The following is a 19,740-nucleotide window of genomic DNA, read 5'->3' on the forward strand; positions in this document are numbered from 1 at the left end:
GGATCTGTTATTTTACAATAAGTTTAGTAAAATCATGGCAAGCAGTAAAATTGTGAACAAAGTAATTTTTTTTTTAAATAAACTTTTACAACATTTTTTGTAATATTGTCCTTATACTCTGTGCTCGTTTTTGTGATTGTTTTAGAACTTCCGATTCAGTTAGTTCATTCAGAAATGACTAGAAATAACAAATTGCAGAGAACATTTTATTTTTAATATTATCACTATTGAGTGAAATTTTCCTATGCATGTATGTTTTGATCATTTGTACCATTAATCTTTTTGGAAAATTACATATATATATATATATATATATATATATATATATATATATATATATATATATATATATATATATATATATATATATATATATATATGGTTTATATATATATATTGTTTAAACTTGTTAACCTTCAGTAAATATGGAATGATACTTTATAAAACAATGCACTAGATGTAACGAGCATGTAATTATTGCATTTTAACTGTGTTTAATGCAGGATTTCTGTGATCTCCAGTTGAAGACATCAGATTTTTGACTGGACAGATGTACCAACACCAAACTGAACTATGCTTTTTCATGTCCTATGAAGGTATTAATATGGCAAAAACGAGCACCCATAATAGTGGAATATGTAGTAGCAACAAATAGTCAGTAACACTTTCCATGAAAATCTATATTTGTAATGCATTATGCATATATTTAAAAAAATATGAATATAGGTATTTTATGCTAAACACATAACCTTCTAATTATAAAACTTTCATATTTGTTCTTACTACTTTTTCAATATTTATGGTCTGCATGTTTTTTTTTTTTTTTCTTTTCTTTTGTGGACTTTTCCATTCAAAACGTCTTTTACTTTACCTTATGCAGACAAAAAAAAAGACTTTATATTTCTTCAATTGATGAATAGGATTAACCTATAATAAAAAATAAAACCATATCAAAACCAAAACTAGTTAAATCTTATTATAATAATACATTAAAGAAGAATAAACTGAAATTTAAGAATAAACAAATAAAAAACTTCAAATAAGAAACCGTTTTTTATTTATTTTTGTTTTTGTTAATACTTCACATTTTAAGCCTTCCACATACAGTAGGCTACTTGTCTGTCCTGTGTGGTTTAACAGGGATCATATACCTCTTTGAAACGTAGCCACGGCCGGAGCAAGCTGCATTGGCGCTCCAGGCAAACGACTTGTTGCGGACGCCGCCCTCACTATTTTGCCTATTCTGCCAAGGTCACCTCTATGGACGTGCCAGCACTGAACGTGCCTTATTGTAAAACTGTAGATAATTAAATGCACAATAATATATTTACTTTCGTGTAGCTATGGTAGTGGATTTGTTAAATTTTCTATACTGGCTGCAGAAAAAAAAGAATATTAGTTTACTTATTCAAAGTGTCTAAAAAATTGCTTTGCAGTCAGCCTGGGCTACAGTGCCCTAAATATATTCATACCCCTTGAACCTTTCCACATGTTGTCATATTAACAGTTAAATAAACCATCTGAACCATCTGATAAAGAACAAGCTTCCTCCATTTAGGCTTTTTACTTTACTTTAACTCTTTCCTTTACTCCTTTTTTTCGTGGATAAGGAGCGGTGTTGTACGCACTCCATTGAAGACATCCATTATAGCTTACATAATTCGTTTTGTTTGTTAAGCTCTAATATTTGTTTCAAAACTATTTCTAAATTCAATTCTAATTTCCAGCAAACGAACAAGTGAACAATTATAAGGAAGTGTGCTCAAAAAATGAGTTTTATCCAAACACACGTCCTATGGTCCAAAACCCGACAGGTGGACAAATCTAAGCTTTGTTTTAATAAAACGTATATGAATATGCATATAAATAATACTACTACTACTAATAATAACATTATACAAAAGCAAGTAAATAAACTGAAAAAAGACCCAGAAATGAAAGCATGGTGACAGTGTTTTTTATGTAATAGTTGTAATATTTTATTCCTTTAATTGTTTTCATATAAAGATATTTGCATAGTGCTCTAAATCCTATAAAACAATGTGTATGCAATTAAGGCGCACAACAAACAGACTTTGCTGGACTTTAGATCTGCTCTCAGCTGGTCTATTGAAAAGTCTTTTTTTAGTTCCTCAAAATAGCAGGGCGTTAACAACACCTTAACACGCTACCTTTTTAGAATGGCACACCTATGAGTCCACAAAGCAGTGTAAATGGATTTGCTATTTAAACAACATGGCACAAATCTTGAAAATTACTGTTGAGCTTGGGTGCATTTCCCAAATAACATCATAACTCGCGGCTGAACTATCATAGTATGCATAGTTTAGAAAAAGAATAATGTAACAACGAGTGTTTCCCAAAACGCATAGTTTCTCTGTTGCAGATCCATGGCTTGAACCATGTTAGTTATAACGTAAAACCCCCATAATGATGCTCTAAACTGGGTGAAGTAACTGCTTCTTTAGAGAAGAACCCATAACTTCTTTGTGAAAATTATTGTTTTACACGCACACACATTTAAAATACAATCTAATATTAGATTTGGTAAAAACATGCACTAGCTTTCCATATTAACTGAAATATATGTAAATGGCACATACACATATAGGGTTTGCTTTACTAATATTATTGAGAAGTTGAACATTAGTTATATTCTATTCCAAAACATATCACGCACAAAAGCTAACACGTTTTCTAATATCATATAAATCATAAAAACAAATAATGAGTCTATTTATTATGAAATGAAATGTAATATTTATTATTTATTAGAAATGACAAAAATCAGACTTTAATAATTTTATTGATGATGATGACGATGATGATTATGATTATGATGATAATTCTTATTAATATTAATAAGTAGGATTTTGTTTATTTATTTTTTTGAAAAGTCTACTTTTACAATTTAACACGTTAACCACTGCAGAAATTTCTAACCAGCAGGCTCATGTCATCTAGAAACTCAATAAACAACCTACTATAAATGAAAATAATTAACTTATGCTTTTTGTTTTCACAAGCTTTGAAAACGTAACATAAATTCCGCTTTTAAATAGGTCACCTTTAGCTTTCGCCATGAGGCTGTGTTCAAAATGACATCAATGTTTTCAAAGTGCACAGCGAAGACAGCACAAATGTAAACATGAAGATCGCTAAAACTGAACTGTAAGAATAGGTTGAAAGCAAATTACACCTTAGAGAGATGCCCTTAATGCTTTTTTACTTTTCATAATGGCAACTTTGAATGTTAGAGTGTTCTAAATAAATAGGACATATGGCGGAAAAGTGGCAATAGAACACAGCCAGTAACTGTGTCGCGAACTAGCTCCAGAGCTGTAGTTGCGTGTCCTCAAGTTTGCGACGCTGTTTGCGAGTGTTCGTTGGAGCGGCGGATTTGGGAAACGGCTAATAAACAAACTATGGTTGTAACGACGGAACTTGAGTCTAGTTGGCTTACGATGGTTTTGGGAAACGCACCCCAGGTTTGTTCAATAAAATATAATCTAGCCTAAATAAAATTAAGTGAAATATTTAGTTTCAAAGAAGCCTATATTCAACTGTTTGTTACTGTTTGTGACAAAACCATCCGTTGCACATGTCAATTACAATTTAATTCGTTTAATCAAGTATGTTTTTTACATCTCCCACCATGCAAGTACATACACACTTTAAAACACACAAACACACACTATTTATTCTCATTCTTTCTTGCTTTATTAATATATCGTAGTGTATACCGTTTAATAATCAATTTACATTATTTATAAATAAATAAATAAATAAATAAATAAATAAATAAATAAATAAATAAATAAGCGGTGTTAATTTGCGCCCTGTCATGGTTGGTATGCACATGTGCAATGTACAGTCGTAAGGCTGCAGGCGACACTGCTCTCATCTTTCCAACAGAGTTTGTTCTAATAAAAGCCTGTTCTGCTTATTTAAATGTGTCATTAATAGTAACAGTTTAATATGGCTTCTCTGAAACTGTAAATATGTAACTTTAATTTAGGCTAGATTATTATTTAATTTACCAAACCAACATAATCTTACGGCAACTAGTGTTTTGGCGCTGAAGCATAGGACTATAGCAGACTTGTTTTGAAGCACTTCACTTCAAAGGTTATACGTTATTCTTTTTTATCTAGTAGTTAACTGACCAATGGAAAATACATAAAAATTAAGATACAAATTTTAGCTAACGAAATTTATTTAAAAAATATATATTTTTCCAAGAAACATATGAATTATATTTTCTAGCTAAATTATTAACTGTGCGGGGATGATTTGTTCTGTTCTGTGGAAAATAAGGATTTAATTAATTATTCTGCTTCACACTGCTTCACAGTTGCTGATGTTCTTTCATTTCATGTTCAGGCAAGGGAATAGCAACATTAGCAGAAAAGTATACATTTAGATTTCAAAGAAAATATATTAATTTTAAAAAGGAAACATAAAAGTTTATCAGAAAACTTTAAAGACACCATGACTCTTCATTTAATAAACACTTCGACACTCACTCTGACAATTTTAAGTTAAGTCATTTTAAGTTATAAGTTTACATACAACTTGCAGGAATTTTTTTTTTGTAAAAATCTATTTCAAATTGCATGTTGCATTTAGTAGGCCTACTGGCCTAAATAAACTTTTACATCACAAACAAATATATAATCATTACTTTTGCTGGTGCAAATTTTGTGCACGCGCTTGAGTGCGGAAAAGGCTATACACATATAATTCTGCATCTTTTTTTAGGTGTGGCTACGCCCCAGTTAAAAAGGAATCATAAGTTTGATCCTATTCTAACGAATGCCTTTAAATAATGTAGTAAGTTGTCTGCAAGCATCAGTGTTAATTGAAATTAAAATAAGATAAAAAAAAAACAACAAATTTAATTTGAGATAAAAATACTGTTATAGTAATATTTGTGACTGCTTTGAAATAATGCTCGTTGTAGACGTCACAGGATGACAGATCGTGTAGTCTGGCACATTTATGACAAATAAAGGTTTTTATCAAGAAAAAAATTGCATGTTCTCGTGTGATCTGACTGTGGGTTAATAATTGGCATAGTTCATGACAATCAATATCTGTTACACCTCACTGCACCATTGCAAATGTATGTTTAATTTTCCCCCATCTTAATGACCAATTCCCCTCAAGTGGATGCACTGTGTAATATGAGCTCATCATTTCTAGGTTATATCAGTGGCTGCTGTTAATGCACAGGCCAGGTAATAAAAAAATAGGCTTCATATTTAATTATGGGTGGGTCACAGACGGATAAGATCAATCATTGGTTCTGCAAATTTTAACTACCTTTTCTAGAATATTAAAGGGCTTTAAGCTATTTATTTATATCTCCATTCTCACACAGAGTTTCTAAGTTTTCTGTTCTTTCAACAGAGTTTGTTTTGCCAACACATTCTGCCGAGGTAATGGGCTCAGTGCTGCAAATACATTGCAAAGCATCTCCTGCTTATTCAGATTTGTCATTAATAGTGAAAACTATTATAGGCTTTATTATAGGCTTCTCTGAAACAGTGAATGTTTCACTTTCATTTTATTCAGGCTAGTTCAATAATTTATTTAACAAACCAACACAATCTCACTGCAATTCTTGTTTTGGCACATATATAGCAGACTTGTTTTTAAGCACATCATCTCAAGTGTTATTAATTATCCTTGTTTATTGATAACTGATCAACGAAAGATACATTAAAAATAAATAAAAAATTATAGCAAACGAAGTTAGTTTCAAAAATATATTTTTTCCAAGAAAAAATTCACAAATTATATTTTTGTTTGTACCCCTCCACTAATTATACTTATAATTTAGAAAAATAAGGATTTAATGAATGCTCCACTGTAATTGTATCACAAATCTCAGTTTTATATTTGTAAACAATTTAATAAGTTATTATTTTTAAGATTATGTCTTTAGCATCTGATTTTTCCTTGCTGCTGCATGCTTTCATTTCTCAGTCTCTCGATCACAGCAAGTTCAGGCGAGGGAGTGTTTATGAAGAAACCCATGGCAGGAAAATATACATTTAGAGTTCAAAGAAAATATCTTAGTATTAAAAAGCAGTAGGCAGAAAAGAGACTCTGCCTGCATCAGAAAAACTGGGTGAGCCACGTGTATCGTGAAAATATTATGAAGTAAAACGTGCCCCTCGATCATTCACAGGATACTTATTTTCAGATAGCACACACAATCTAAAATCTTTCTCTGTATCCCGGACGTTTTTAACTTAACTGAATGCATTCGTTTACTGGATCCTTAGACTGAAAGGTTTACAGGGGTTCACTGGTTTGAAAATATGTCTGATCGTAAAACCTGCTTCTTTTTATTTCTAAGGTATTTTAGGTATTTGTTATACACTAATTCAAATTACTTGGTTGTGGGAGACGGAGCGGGCGCAGACACTAATAGAAAGTGTCAAATTATTCTTTAAATGTATTTTATAACTGAAATTTAATTACTAAACAAATTGAAGCATTACGAATTTGCCAAGAAATGTCCCACTTTACCACGGTAAAATAATGCTATATATATACTTCCTCTTCGATTCCCGGAGGTATAAATCGGGCTAAAACTCCAGTATTTGAGCCCGGCTTTAAATACAAGATAAAAAAAGCTATTCTCCCTCGTTAGATAAGCGGTTGAAAGTGGATAAAAGAAACACATTTAGATGCAAGGTGTAAACGAAAATTGTTGAAGGAAATGTAAAAATAAATAAATAGTGTTTTTTTTATTAATGTAACGAGCTTATTTTCAACATTTTATTTCGTATGACATTTTCAGGCAATATGCAACTATTGCATATTTTGTTTGCACAACAATAATATACATGTCAACAAGGTTACTGATCTTCTGTACAATAAATAAAATGAAACTTTGAGTTTATTTCTTATTTTTTGATTTGTGCAATTGTATTCATGGAAGGTGTGACTTATTACTTATTATTGAGAGAAAGAATCAAGTAAAAGTTTGCAACTTTAAAAATATTTTCTTCATGACTTTACTGAAATATTGTACACAAATTTCATTGTCACTGGTGCTCAGTTTTGCTACAATAATGCTAAATACAATTGATGTACTTTACACACACACACACACACACACACACACACACACACACACACACACACACACACACACACATATATACACGCACGCACGCACGCACACACACACACACACACACACACACACACACACATAGTACATTTTATTATGCACATCTTAAAAATATGTTTTTCTTGAGAAAATTGTTTGTCTATATATCGAATTCAACCTATAATTCAAATGTTCTCTCTGTGTATGTTTGAGTGTACTGCGTGTACAGAACTAATATATGTAAAATGAAGAAATTATGACAGATTGTGGTGTTTAATTTGTCATATATACTGCAATACCTAAATTATCTTAAAATACATGTTGAATTAGAACACAAATAGACAAATGTATTTAATATTCTACAGTTTGAGTAAATGGTTTTGACTTTGTACTGCGTGCATAGAAGTTTTGAATGAATGTATGCACTCAACGAATGATTACTGCTGTATATTTGTTTAAATAAAAAAAATGATGACAGATTGTGGTGTGTTTTGTCATATATGCAGATTAAATTATAATATGTATCCTTTAAAACTGTATTATGTATTTATTCACGTTGAAAATGTTGTTTAAGCATTCATTTCGACGTTAAATCATTTGGATAGATTGTATGTTGAATATGTGTGGATTCTATGCTGTTCCAATCGACTTAAAATCAACATCATTTCAACGTTAGATAGACAAACCAATTAAGTCGATTATCTGTTGAAAATGTGTGGATTCTATAACGTCGTTTCGATCGACTGAAAGTCAACATCGATTCAACGTTGGGTAAGTAACCAATTGCGTCGATTTCAGGTTAGATTTGAATGGAGTGCCTGACGTCGTTTCAACATTACCCCGATGAGCAAAACGATGCTGAATCAACGTCGGTGATCAACGTGGATTCGATATCAAAACAAAACGTTGATTTTAGGTTGAAATTATGTCATTTTGCTATCTGGGTATATATATATATATATATATATATATATATATATATATATATATATATATATATATATATATATATATATAACAATAATAAATAAATAATTTTTTATATGTATTTTAGATATTTCTAGCTAAAGATTTTAAATTTTGTGTTTGATTTTGGATCTTAAGACATTTTATGATGCAGCGGAAACCCTGGTTAAACACAATAGCCCTGGTAATTAGTTATTATAATATTGATGTACTTCTAACTCAGATATTATCTCTGAGAACTAGTAACAACTGCTAGAAACAAGTTTAAACCCATAAAGAAGTTGATGAAAAAAAGAGAATTGTGATCAACGTGACGTATGCAAATGGAAAGTACTAAGTCAACACTACGGGGCTGCAAGATGGATTTAATTAAAAGCTGCGCACAATTTTGCCCCAGCCTATGTCAGTGAAGTGAACTTATTAGACTTTATTTAGCTTGTAGACCGTTAAGATCACCAGTTGATGACCAGTTTTTGTCTGTCCCTCGGTCTCGCTGCAAATCAAAAGGTGATAGAGCTTTCTGTGATAGAGGTAAAGTTGGTTTTATATTCACACATTCGTTTAGAAGTCTCTATATTGTTTACAATGTTACTTTGACTATTAGATTGGAATGAGCATGCAAGTGTGTCTTGAAAACAACATTGACACTGTTTATTTGATTGTGAACAATGTACTTTGATAGTCATTTGCTGCTAATATGATTTTACTCTTTAGAGTTTGCAAATAATACTTTTATAAAAAAAATAATATTATTAAGGGGAAAGTCAGAATGTGCTATTATAAAACCAACTTTACCTCTATGGCTCTGGAACAGTCTCCCTCTAAACATCGGGATTGCTACATCATTGGATGCTTTTAAATCTAACTTAAAGACTTATTTTTACTTCTTTCCTTTGAGTGACAAATTCGTGTTATTTTTTTATTTGTATTTTAGTATTACTTTTAAACATACATTTTCCTGTATTTTAAATACTAGTTTTTTTTATTTTATTGTGTAGTTTATTTTATTGTAAAGTACTTTGGATCAACCACGGTTGTATAAAATTGTGCTCTATAAATAAAGTTTGCTTTGCCTAAAGTGGCAAAAAAGCTAAACAAAAGACTTTTATTTTGGCGTGACGTGACGTCATCAGGCGGCGCCGCTACAGCGCGGTGATTCAACTGGAGAAAGGTTTGCTTTAAAACTTTTACAGATATAACCCGATTTAAAGTTAAAGTACTAAAGTTTTAGGATTGTTTATACGATGCTAAATTATGTTCTTGGTGTTGGAAATATTATTTTAACCCTTTATACAACATAGTACTATTTTATTCTCAGTAATCGAGGGCTATTGTTTGAATAAAGTAACAGAAAAGTGTGTAATACGTGTTTTAATGAAACGTTTTACCTGATTTATTTTTGTTGTAGCAACGGTAAAGTGTGTAATGAGAGTTTTAGTGAAGGTTTAATTTATTAAACAGCATGATGTCAATCTATTCTAAGTATACATCACTATATATAAGAAATAGAGTACTAGGTTTCATCAGCTCATTTTTGGCTATAGTTTCTTGCTCAGACTTACCTGATTTCTTTTTGTTAATTACTCTCATATAAAGAAACTGTTGAAGCAAGTGCTGAAGGGAAGTTATTTTGTTTCTGTTCATTGTTTTATAAATTTTAAACAGAACATTTTTATTGTTTTGTTCATTTTAAAACAGGATAAAGTGTCCAAACACAGAGAAAAACTCCTGCTGAAGCGACTGATCTCCACACTGTTATAAAGATGGCCTTTATTAAAGAGGAGAGTGAAGATGTGAAGATTGAAGAAACATTCACAGTCAAACAGGAAGATCTGCAGGAACAAACAGGTTGGTTTTCATTCTCAAAGACCAACTCAGTCATTTGATCCTCATTCAGATATATTTTAATAAGAATACTAAATTAAATCCATCTTGCAGTTCTAAATGTGTGCTGCCTAGTTCTCCTAAATGCACATAAGCACTCATTGAAAGACAGGAATGAGTTTCTTTCGTTACTTCTTCTCATGTCTTTTGTCATTCATTTTATATATTATTAGTCTCCCATTTTCTTTACCTTCTTAAGGTTATTGCTTTTCTTGTTCTCCTACTGTTTGTAAAGTGTCCTTAAGCACTGGCACTATATAAAATAAATAAAAACAATAAATAAATAAAAAAGTTTAACTGAGCTGAGGATATTTGACTTACAGTAATCCCATAGAACAGGGGTGTCCAAACTACGGCCCGTGGGCCATCTGCGGCCAGCAATTAGTTTTGTGGCGGCCCGCGAGGCTTTTTATAAATATTAATAGAATCTGGCCCGCTATACAAAAATAGACGTAATTCAATAAATAACCACCGGGTGTCGCTATTACATGCCTTCAATTAGGCATTACTTCTTGCTATGAAGTAAAACTAACCAACCAAACTGAAGGAAACATAATTGATAATCTATTTTGGCAAGCCATGGCGCACCAAGAAAAAGGAAAATCAACAGTCAGTGCAAGAAGTTTCAGTCACGTTGGGGCAAAGAATTTTTCTTCACAGAGGTCAGCGGGAAATGTATCTGTTTAATTTGCCAGGAATAAGTTGCAGTAATGAAGGAATATAATATTAAAAGACATTATGAAACAAAACATCAGGCCTTCAGCTCTTACACTGGTGCCGAATGAGATCAGAAAGTAAAACAATTAGCAGCGCCCTATCAGCTCAACAACAGCAGTTTTTTGTGCTATTAAAGTGCAAGAAAATTCTACACTGCACTGCAAAAAATGTTTTTTTTTATTTATATTTTTTGTCTTGTTTCAAGTCCAAATATCTAAAAAATCTTAAATAAAGGAGAATTTTCTAATTTGTTTTGAGAAATAATATGCCAATATTAAGTGAGTTTTTCCTTAAAACTAGCTAAAATAATCTGCCAATGGGGTAAGCAAAATAATCTTGTTTTTCCTTTTGACATAAGATTATTTTGCTTACCCCATTGGCAGATTAATTTGCTTGTTTTAAGGAAAAAATTGCATATTAGGGAAAATATTAGCATTTTATTTCTCAAAACAAGACAACTTTTTTTAAAGATTTTTTAGATATTTGGACTTAAAACAAGACAACAAAACATCTAAGTTAGAAAAGCATTTTTTGCAGTTTGGCTAGTTATGAGGTAGCTCAGGTAATCGCACAGCACAGGAAACCCTTCACTGAAGGAGAATTTATAAAGGATGAGTGTTGCAACTGTAATTTGCCCAGCGAAGATTCAAGTTTTTTAAAAACTTAAGTCTTTCTAGAAACACAGTTGGACGACCAAAATAAAATAATTTCTTAATAAAATACATGCACACATCCATCCATCCATCCATATATATATAAATATATATATATGCGTGTCGGTGTGATGTATGTAAAATTTGGCCCGGGACAACATTTTTTTTTGCATCTGGCCCTCGGCCCAAAAAGTTTGGACACCCCTTCCATAGAAGATATCTGCTATTACAATGAGGGTGTTGGCTTAGTACTTTCCATTTGCATATGTCACGTTGATCACAATTCCCCTTTTTTCGATCAACTTTATGGGTTTAAAGTTGTTTCTAGAAGTTGTTGCTAGTTCTCACAGATAGTATTTGAGTTAGAATTACATAATTATTATAATAATTACCAGGACTATTTTAAACAGGGTTTCCGCTGGGTCTTAAAATGTCGTAAATTCCAAAATATAAATTTCAAGCTTTAAAAAGTCCTAAATTTACTGAAATATTGAGTTGTAGGTCCTAAATCTTTTTAAACAAGTCTTCATTTTCCTTTGTTCATGTTTTGCTACCCAATCCGGCCAAAACCCACACAATCACCAACAATCCATCTCAATAAAACTTTCCACTTTTTATTCAAAAAGGTCATTTTAACTCCATTTATCAAAATGGTTTAATTATTTACTAATGCACTATGCACTAATTTGAAATCTGCTGAATGAAATGGACTCTAAAGTAATTAATTATTATAAAACATTGTACAGTATTCTAAACTATATGATGTTGCTGTGGGACGATATGAGGGAAAAAAAATTATAGTGGAACAATAACATTTAGCATTGCACTGACTTCAAGTGGCCAACAAACTAGTCTAAAAATGACTTTTGCTGATTAAGAAATGGATTACAGCATGCTGATGATATGCAAAAAATTGTTAACCCAGGGTCATTCTAACTCTGGGTCATTCTAAGGGTGCTTTCACACCTACACTTTTGTTTCGGAACGTATCTCGTTTGCCCAGTTAGCGCGGTTCGATTGGCAGATGTGAACATGGCAATCGCGCTCTGTTCCGCGCCAAAGTAATCGCTCCGAGATCGCTTGAATGAGGTGGTCTCGGCTCGATTGAAACGAAACCTGGAGCGGTTCGATTGCAGTGAGAAAGTGATCCGATCCGAGCGCGGTTATATCACAGTGTTTTATGGATATGTAATAGGCTTACGGCTATATGAAGAGAGAGTTATGAATAGGGCGGGAAGTTTCGTGAGTCTCCGGATGCCCGCAAATGAGTGATGATCTCCCGGTAATCTTGCGTCTCCCTCCCGGTCCTCAAATAGGCATCGTCGCACACCCTTCTCACCTCTCCTCACTGCATCTCTCCTCAGACACGTCACGCGTGCGCACCCTGTTAATCACCACCAAACCACCACCTCTCCTGACAGCTTAGCGGGACGCTGCAAAATAAACCCTGACACTGACCAAGGAGAGTTTACTCGCACGTGACTTGTTTTAGCTCTTTTGGTCCGTTTAGAAACTTTGCAGTGTGAAAGCGAACCGCTCCAAGAGCAAAGAGCAACAATGTAACATTTGTAATCTCTGTTTCAGGACAACTGAATCGATTCACAGGTGTGAAAGCACCCTAACTCTGGATAAACAGAATCCTGACCACCGTAAAACAGGAAGAAAAAGAAATTGTCTTTCTCGCCTCATTATGGATTTAGTTTCATCGGCTAGACACCGGCCTCACAGCTCCGTGAATGTCAGTACTGTCACTTATTGTTCTGCGATCGGTTAATGTAGCTTGTGTGAACGCTACTTGACTAAAATAATAGCTTTGCTACACAAAAGTACACATTAATGGACCAAACACAATATGATTTGATTTATTTTACATTTACTGTGCATCAAAATTACAGTGTGTGTAGCCAATGTTTCCAGTGTTTTTTCACTTTTCAGCTTTTGATGAGTTTTTAAGACTTGATAACAACTAGTGTTTTTTTTTTCAGACCTAATTGAAGAGAAAGAGGAGAGTAAAGATGAGGAACATCATGTCAAAATTGAGGAAAAAAATAATTTACAGACTGATGGTATTTTGAAAAGGAGAGACAAGAATCGTTTCACCTGCACTCAGTGTGGAAAGAGTTTTGGAAGAAAAGGCGATCTTAAGATTCACATGAGGATCCACACTGGAGAGAAACCATTCACATGCACTCAGTGTGGGAAGAGTTTCAGCCAATCATCTCACCTTAATTATCACATGATGATCCACACTGGAGAGAAACCATTCACATGCATTCAGTGTAGGAAGAGTTTTAACTTTTCATCAAACCTTCATCGACACATGAGGATCCACACTGGAGAGAAACCATTCACATGCACTCAGTGTGAGAAGAGTTTTAACTTTTCATCAAACCTTCGTCGACACATGAGGAGCCACACTGGAGAGAAACCATTCACATGCACTCAGTGTGGGAAGAGTTACAACCACATATCACACCTTAATCAACACATGATGATCCACACTGGAGAGAAACCATTCAAATGCACTCAGTGTGGGAAGAGTTTCAGCCAATCATCATCCCTTAATCAACACATGAGAATCCACACTGGAGAGAAACCATTCCAATGCACTCAGTGTAGGAAGAGTTTTAAAATTTCATCAAACCTTTATAGACACATGAGGATCCACACTGGAGAGAAACCATTCACATGCCCTCAGTGTGGGAAGAGTTTCAGTCAATCATCACACCTTAATAAACACATCATGAGCCACACTGGAGAGAAACCGTTCATGTCTAATCATCTTGTTTAATCCCACCCCTTTTGGCAGTGGCGTACAACAGAATTTCGCATACTCAATAGTGATAGGAAGTTCAGATTATTTTACTGACTCGGATCTTTGAGTCTCGTTCATCGAGATGAACAAATCTTTTTTCGAGTCATTTCGTTCATTTGGTTCAATTTGCCAAAATATTATTAAAATGTTACGAATTGCTTCCAAACACATCTACAACTAGCCCAGAAGGCTCATCCCTTCAACAAATAAGTCATAAATAGATTATAAGAAGAAGAAAATAATAATTCAATGTTTACCTGCTCTTTTGTCTATAGGCATTGTTGTCTGTTTGCTCAGCTCACCTCTTCATGTCTTTAAATGTCAGTGGTGCGTTCACGTTACAATGACAGTCACATATAATCTTAACCAATGTACACAGTCTGAGCCGATAGGAGCCATGATAATAAGTTCACCTTTCGAGTCTTCTGGTTCTTGAGTCGTTCGTTCATCATGTGACAGAATAACTCAAACCAGAGGACTCGAGAGTTGAATAAATCAATTCTTTTTTTTTTTTTTGGCTCTAAACGCATATGATTGGCCGGTGATGAACGAATGACTCAAACCCGAGGACTCGAGAGGTGAACAGATCAATTCTTTTTCTGGCTCTAAATGCATATGATTGGCATATAAATGCATATGTTTGGCTGTAGTCTTTCATGTGGTGAACGAACGACTCGATAGAGGACTCGAAAAATGAACTGATCTTGTCTCGCACTACACATCGTGCACATGAGCGAATTAATGAATCTTTTAGTTCATCCGAGTCATTCATTCATTTTGTCACATAACATAAAAAGAAAGCATAAGAGATGAGTTATTTAATAAATCAAATAGTCTTTGTGAATAGTTTTCTAACATATGATGCTGCCAGCATTAGACACTTAAACACTGTTTATGTGTTGTTTATTGTTTTATTATTATTATTATTATTTTACCAGAAAAGCTTTTATAACAAATCAGATTACTTTATAAATCACGACAATAAAATAAGCAAAAGAAAAACAAAATAGTGCACATCAAGCTAGGCTTTTTAATAAATAAAAACAAACAAGCTTAATATTAAATAACACGTTTGTGCCATAAAATCTTTATATCAAATATGGCAACTCTTCCCAGTAGATGTTTTTATGAAACAGCAATTTAAGTGAAAGATATTATAAATAAAAAACAAAAGCCACAGGGCCTAATGAGCTTAACAACTTGACTTGAGAATAGAACGGTGCATTTAAAAAAATAAATAAAATTAAATAAGCTTTAAAACAACACTGTGTGGCTTTACTTGTTGGACTTGGCTTAAGGTTTGTTAGCATTTAAAAACACAAGCTCTGAACCTTTGATAGGCTGAGTCTGTTTCTTCTTTTGTCATTAGTTGTTGTCGCCGGATAAAAGATGCTAAATGAGTAAATGCAAATGCAATCTTTCTTTATACAAATATTAGACCAACACATAAAGTCTGCATAGAAAAACATTATTAAACAAAAATGGGGTATAAATGAACAAATTACAAATCACTTGTAATTGTAGAATTTAATTAATTTATTGCCTAGCTTAGTGTTTGTTTTCTGATAGCAAGCCAGCAAATAGACAAATCAATATATATATATATATATATATATATATATATATATATATATATATATATATATATATATAACTAGATATAAACCACATATCCAGTAGAAAAAAGTAACAATAACTTAGTGACAATAGGACAGAACTTTTTTTATTTCTTAGAAAATGCTTTTTAGGTACACATTGTTTGATGATTTTATGAAAAGTTTCAAATATGATCATATGATGCAATAAAAATTCAGTTTTACATAAATATTATTTATTGAGGTTCTCGTTGCAGTGTACATGGGGAACTACAGTTTAAGATCAGATATGCACATAATATTGTAAGGATGGCTATATCTCTCCATAATATTAAAATCTACAAACTGTTATGGAACTCCACACGAGACAAGACCATGAGAATGGTCAGGCACTAAAACAATAAACTTTCTAATGTGAGAAGATCAGCTAGAAAAGCAGTTGTTCAGGTTGTCTCGATCGTGCATCCTGAGCCCCCCCTCTTTGCCCTGGACTTTACCTTCTCCACCAGAGCAGCTCACTCACATTCCACACCGAATGTTTAAGTTTTTAATATGGTTTATCTTGTGGCTTTATAATCATGTTTGGTGTGATTTTAAATGTCTCTATGTGATTGGTAAAGTGGTCTTAATTTCACTGTAATATTTTACAATCTCCTTTATATCAGTTAATTTGGGTTTTGACTTTGATAAGATCTTTGCCAGATGCACTCCAGGGAAAATGGTCTTCGCATCAACTCATGACCAGGCAAGAGTCTTGGTGAAGCTATTATTGTCTTGAATTTATAATTATTTGAGTATTTAGGCAAAGGGTGCAGAATTGTCCGTGGGATCCTGTAGACAGGATACCCCATTGCAGGTTGTGAGTCTCTGAGCTCTGCATCAGGACTTATATGCTGCAATGTATTTCTACATGGTCAGGTATTCCTCTTTAACTCTTAAATGTATATTTGAGTAATTGATGTTGTACAATCTTGATTGGCTTATTTTGTTTAATTATGTGAACTGCAATGGAAAATCTTTTCCTGACAAATAAATGTAAAATTCTTGTTTAACTCTAATATCTCCCGAAATCATTTTAATCTAGTAGATTGTTTAGGCTGATGTTTCCGCAGCTTACGACCAGGATTAGTCATCCATTCAGGCACAATGGATGGAGCATGGGAACAGCATTAGAGACTTGTTGATTTCTGACAATCACTGATGATATAATCTAGGGGTATGATATCATCTAGGGGCTAAATCAAACTTTCTTTAAGTATGTGCAAGCATGAGGCGGCCTATTATTACTTAAAGGAAATTAACATATCTGCTTAGAATCGGAACTGGCGATGATATGTCCGTGAGCAGATGAAACTGGCCAGCATACTGACTCTAAGCGACTTTGAGTAAACGATGAAACATTAATTAAATATAAGGATTTATTGGGTTAATAAATCTAAATTAGACCTAATCACAACCTATAAGGTAATCAGCTTGAATTAGATGAATCTAAATCTAAAATTATTATAAATTGGAGTCAGATTAAAATTCAGAGCTAGAAACAAATTAAAATGAATTATAACGAACAAAAATATTTCTTTTCACATGTGCTAAAAGGTTTACACGCATTTAACCTTCACCCATGCTGTTAGCTCCGTCATGGGACTAATAGATGGACTCTTACATGTGTGTGTGTATTTATATCGTTTATAACCATAATAGTTCTACAGTTTCTTCTATTTTACTTGTTGATTTTTATTTTATTGCGCATTTTATTTAAATAGTGTATTTATTTTGTTAAAGAGCCCATATTATGGGTTTTTGAAAATGCCCTTCCATGTAGTGTTTAACAGCTCTAAGTGAAGTGAAATATCCAGTTAAGGCTTAAATCTGTAAGTGTACAGTGTTTAAAACTGTTGATTCATCTATAAAAGAGTCGACTCATAGTGCTTCAAATGAGTCGTCTTGATAACGGGTCATTAGGTGTTTTGTGATGACGTATCTATGAAACACAAGTAGTTGCGTGCGCAAACCTGGGAGATTTGAAACCTGCGGCCTCGCCCACTAACACAAAAAAACAGCCACACACACACGCGCGCCGGTCGAATGTGACGTCACAACGTGCTGATGGATATTATTGAGTCTCTACCCAAAGATCGGTTTAAGTGCTTCTGGAAACTACATGCTTTAGACTGGGTGTATATTACATGCTTAATAATCAATTTTTAGACTGTGTGTGTAGGCCTATTCTTATTTAAAATTAAATTATTTTATGATTATATTATTTAAAAAATAATATTCTTTATAATTACATCCAGTTCTCCTAAAACTTTGCTTAAATACCATATACATTTATTAAATAAATAAAACCAAAAAGTAAATAACTGTTTAGTCTGACAAGTTTTCAGGACATATCAAATTTCAGCACAACACCAACTAACTTTTCTCAATCACACACACACACACACACACACACACACACACACACACACACACACACACACACACACACACACACACGTGTACACACTCTCACTAACACACTCACTCTTGTACATGCTCTCTCACATACACACCTACATTCTATCTCAATTCAATCAGAAATACTTTTTTTAACATGACTGTAAATGATACAATGTTGCCAACACAAACACATAGACATCTCACAGACACATGTACATGCTCTCACTCACAAATATAAGCCCTCTCTCTCTCACACTCTCTCATAAACATGTACTGGCTCTCTCTCTTACACACACTACTACATGCTGTCTTTCACTCACACACACACACACATATGTGTTATACACACATATATAATGATACTTATGATACTTATTTATATAATTTTATGTGCTCATTAGGCTTTCGATAGGTGGTTGCATTATTATTATTTGGTCATGAAGGTATTAATTGTTTTAAATAGTTTTTCAGCTAATAATGTTTGTGATGTCATACATGCTACAAAAGGCTTTTGAAGCTGACAAGACGTGGAGCAACCATGACCAGAGCGTTCCAGAGAGAAGGTGTCTCTCAAAATGCAGTGGCCCAGCTCGCTGCAATTGCAGAGCTGTACTTTGCTAACAGGGACCAATTTAACAGAATCAGCTTCACACCAGGAAAATGAACAGAGTTCGCTCAAAAGGGTTGAGAGCTCATTTTTGGAGACTTTTGCATAAAGGTTGTATCAATGAAAAGGAAGAGTTCACTTTTGTCTTTTTATCTGAATAAGTGATTAGAGTAGATTTGCTATCTCACTTATTGTTAAGGCCATATTTATTGTATGTTTCTTTGTTCAATAATGCTCCTGTTTACTGTTGCTAAAATGTAGAAGCAAAAACCTACAGCACAATAAGCTTAGCTTATACAGTTGAAGTCAGAATTATTAGCCCCCTTTTGATTTTTTTTCCCCTTTTTTAAATATTTCCCAAATGATGTTTAACAGAGCAAGGAAATTTTCACAGCATGTCTGATAATATTTTTTCTTCTGGAGAAAGTATTATTTGTTTTATTATGGCAAGAATAAAAGCAGGTTAAAAAGTTTTTAAAGCCATTTTTGGGACAAAATTTTTAGCCTCTTTAAGCTATTTTTTTCGATAGTCTTCAGCACAAACCATTATTATACAATAACTTGCCTAATTACCCTAACCTGCCTAGTTCACCCTATTAACTTAGTTAAGCCTTTAAATGTCACTTTAAGCTGTATAGAAGTGTCTTGAAGAATATCAAGTAAAATATTATTTACTGTCATTATGGCAAAGATAAAATAAATAAGTTATTAGAAATGGGTTTTTAAAACTATTATGCTTGGAAATGTGCTGAAACAATCTCCCCTCCATTAAACAGAAATTGGGGGAAAAAAATAAACAGGGGCACTAATAATACAGGGGGGCTAATAATTCTGACTTCAACTGTAATGCCAAAGGAAAAAAAAAATATTGACATCGGATGAAAATTTTTAAAATTCTGACTAAATTAATTAATTTTCTTTTCAGCTTAATC

The 19,740-nt window shown here is 33.1% G+C and overlaps 1 protein-coding gene and 1 long non-coding RNA gene across 3 annotated transcripts in view; both read left to right on the forward strand.

The window, feature by feature from the left end:
- LOC141381964 (uncharacterized) overlaps nt 1-19,740 on the forward strand; it is a 1,176,553-nt gene that overhangs the window by 345,224 nt on the left and 811,589 nt on the right. The gene's annotated exons all lie outside the window — the stretch shown is intronic.
- Nucleotides 9,213-15,637, forward strand: LOC137491253 (uncharacterized). 2 transcript variants are annotated; one of them, XM_073948894.1, is made up of 4 exons: nt 9,213-9,266; nt 9,794-9,943; nt 12,934-13,087; nt 13,335-15,637. In XM_073948894.1, the coding sequence occupies exon 4, from the start codon at nt 13,502-13,504 to the stop codon at nt 14,138-14,140; it is 639 nt and encodes a 212-aa protein (XP_073804995.1). In that variant the 5' UTR covers nt 9,213-9,266; nt 9,794-9,943; nt 12,934-13,087; nt 13,335-13,501; the 3' UTR covers nt 14,141-15,637. The 2 variants fall into 2 exon arrangements, with proteins under 2 accessions (XP_073804995.1, XP_068076512.1); XM_068220411.2 differs by lacking the exon at nt 12,934-13,087.

Source organism: Danio rerio, chromosome 4 (assembly GCF_049306965.1).
Source record: "Danio rerio strain Tuebingen ecotype United States chromosome 4, GRCz12tu, whole genome shotgun sequence".
Taxonomy (NCBI): domain Eukaryota; kingdom Metazoa; phylum Chordata; class Actinopteri; order Cypriniformes; family Danionidae; genus Danio; species Danio rerio.

Excerpts from the sequence above, each read along its gene's own strand:
- LOC137491253 (XM_068220411.2), top strand. The coding sequence starts at position 9,859 with ATGGCCTTTATTAAAGAGGAGAGTGAAGATGTGAAGATTGAAGAAACA. Across the intron at positions 9,944-13,334 it reads AGATCTGCAGGAACAAACAG|ACCTAATTGAAGAGAAAGAG; the intron begins GTTGGTTTTCAT and ends TTTTTTTTTCAG.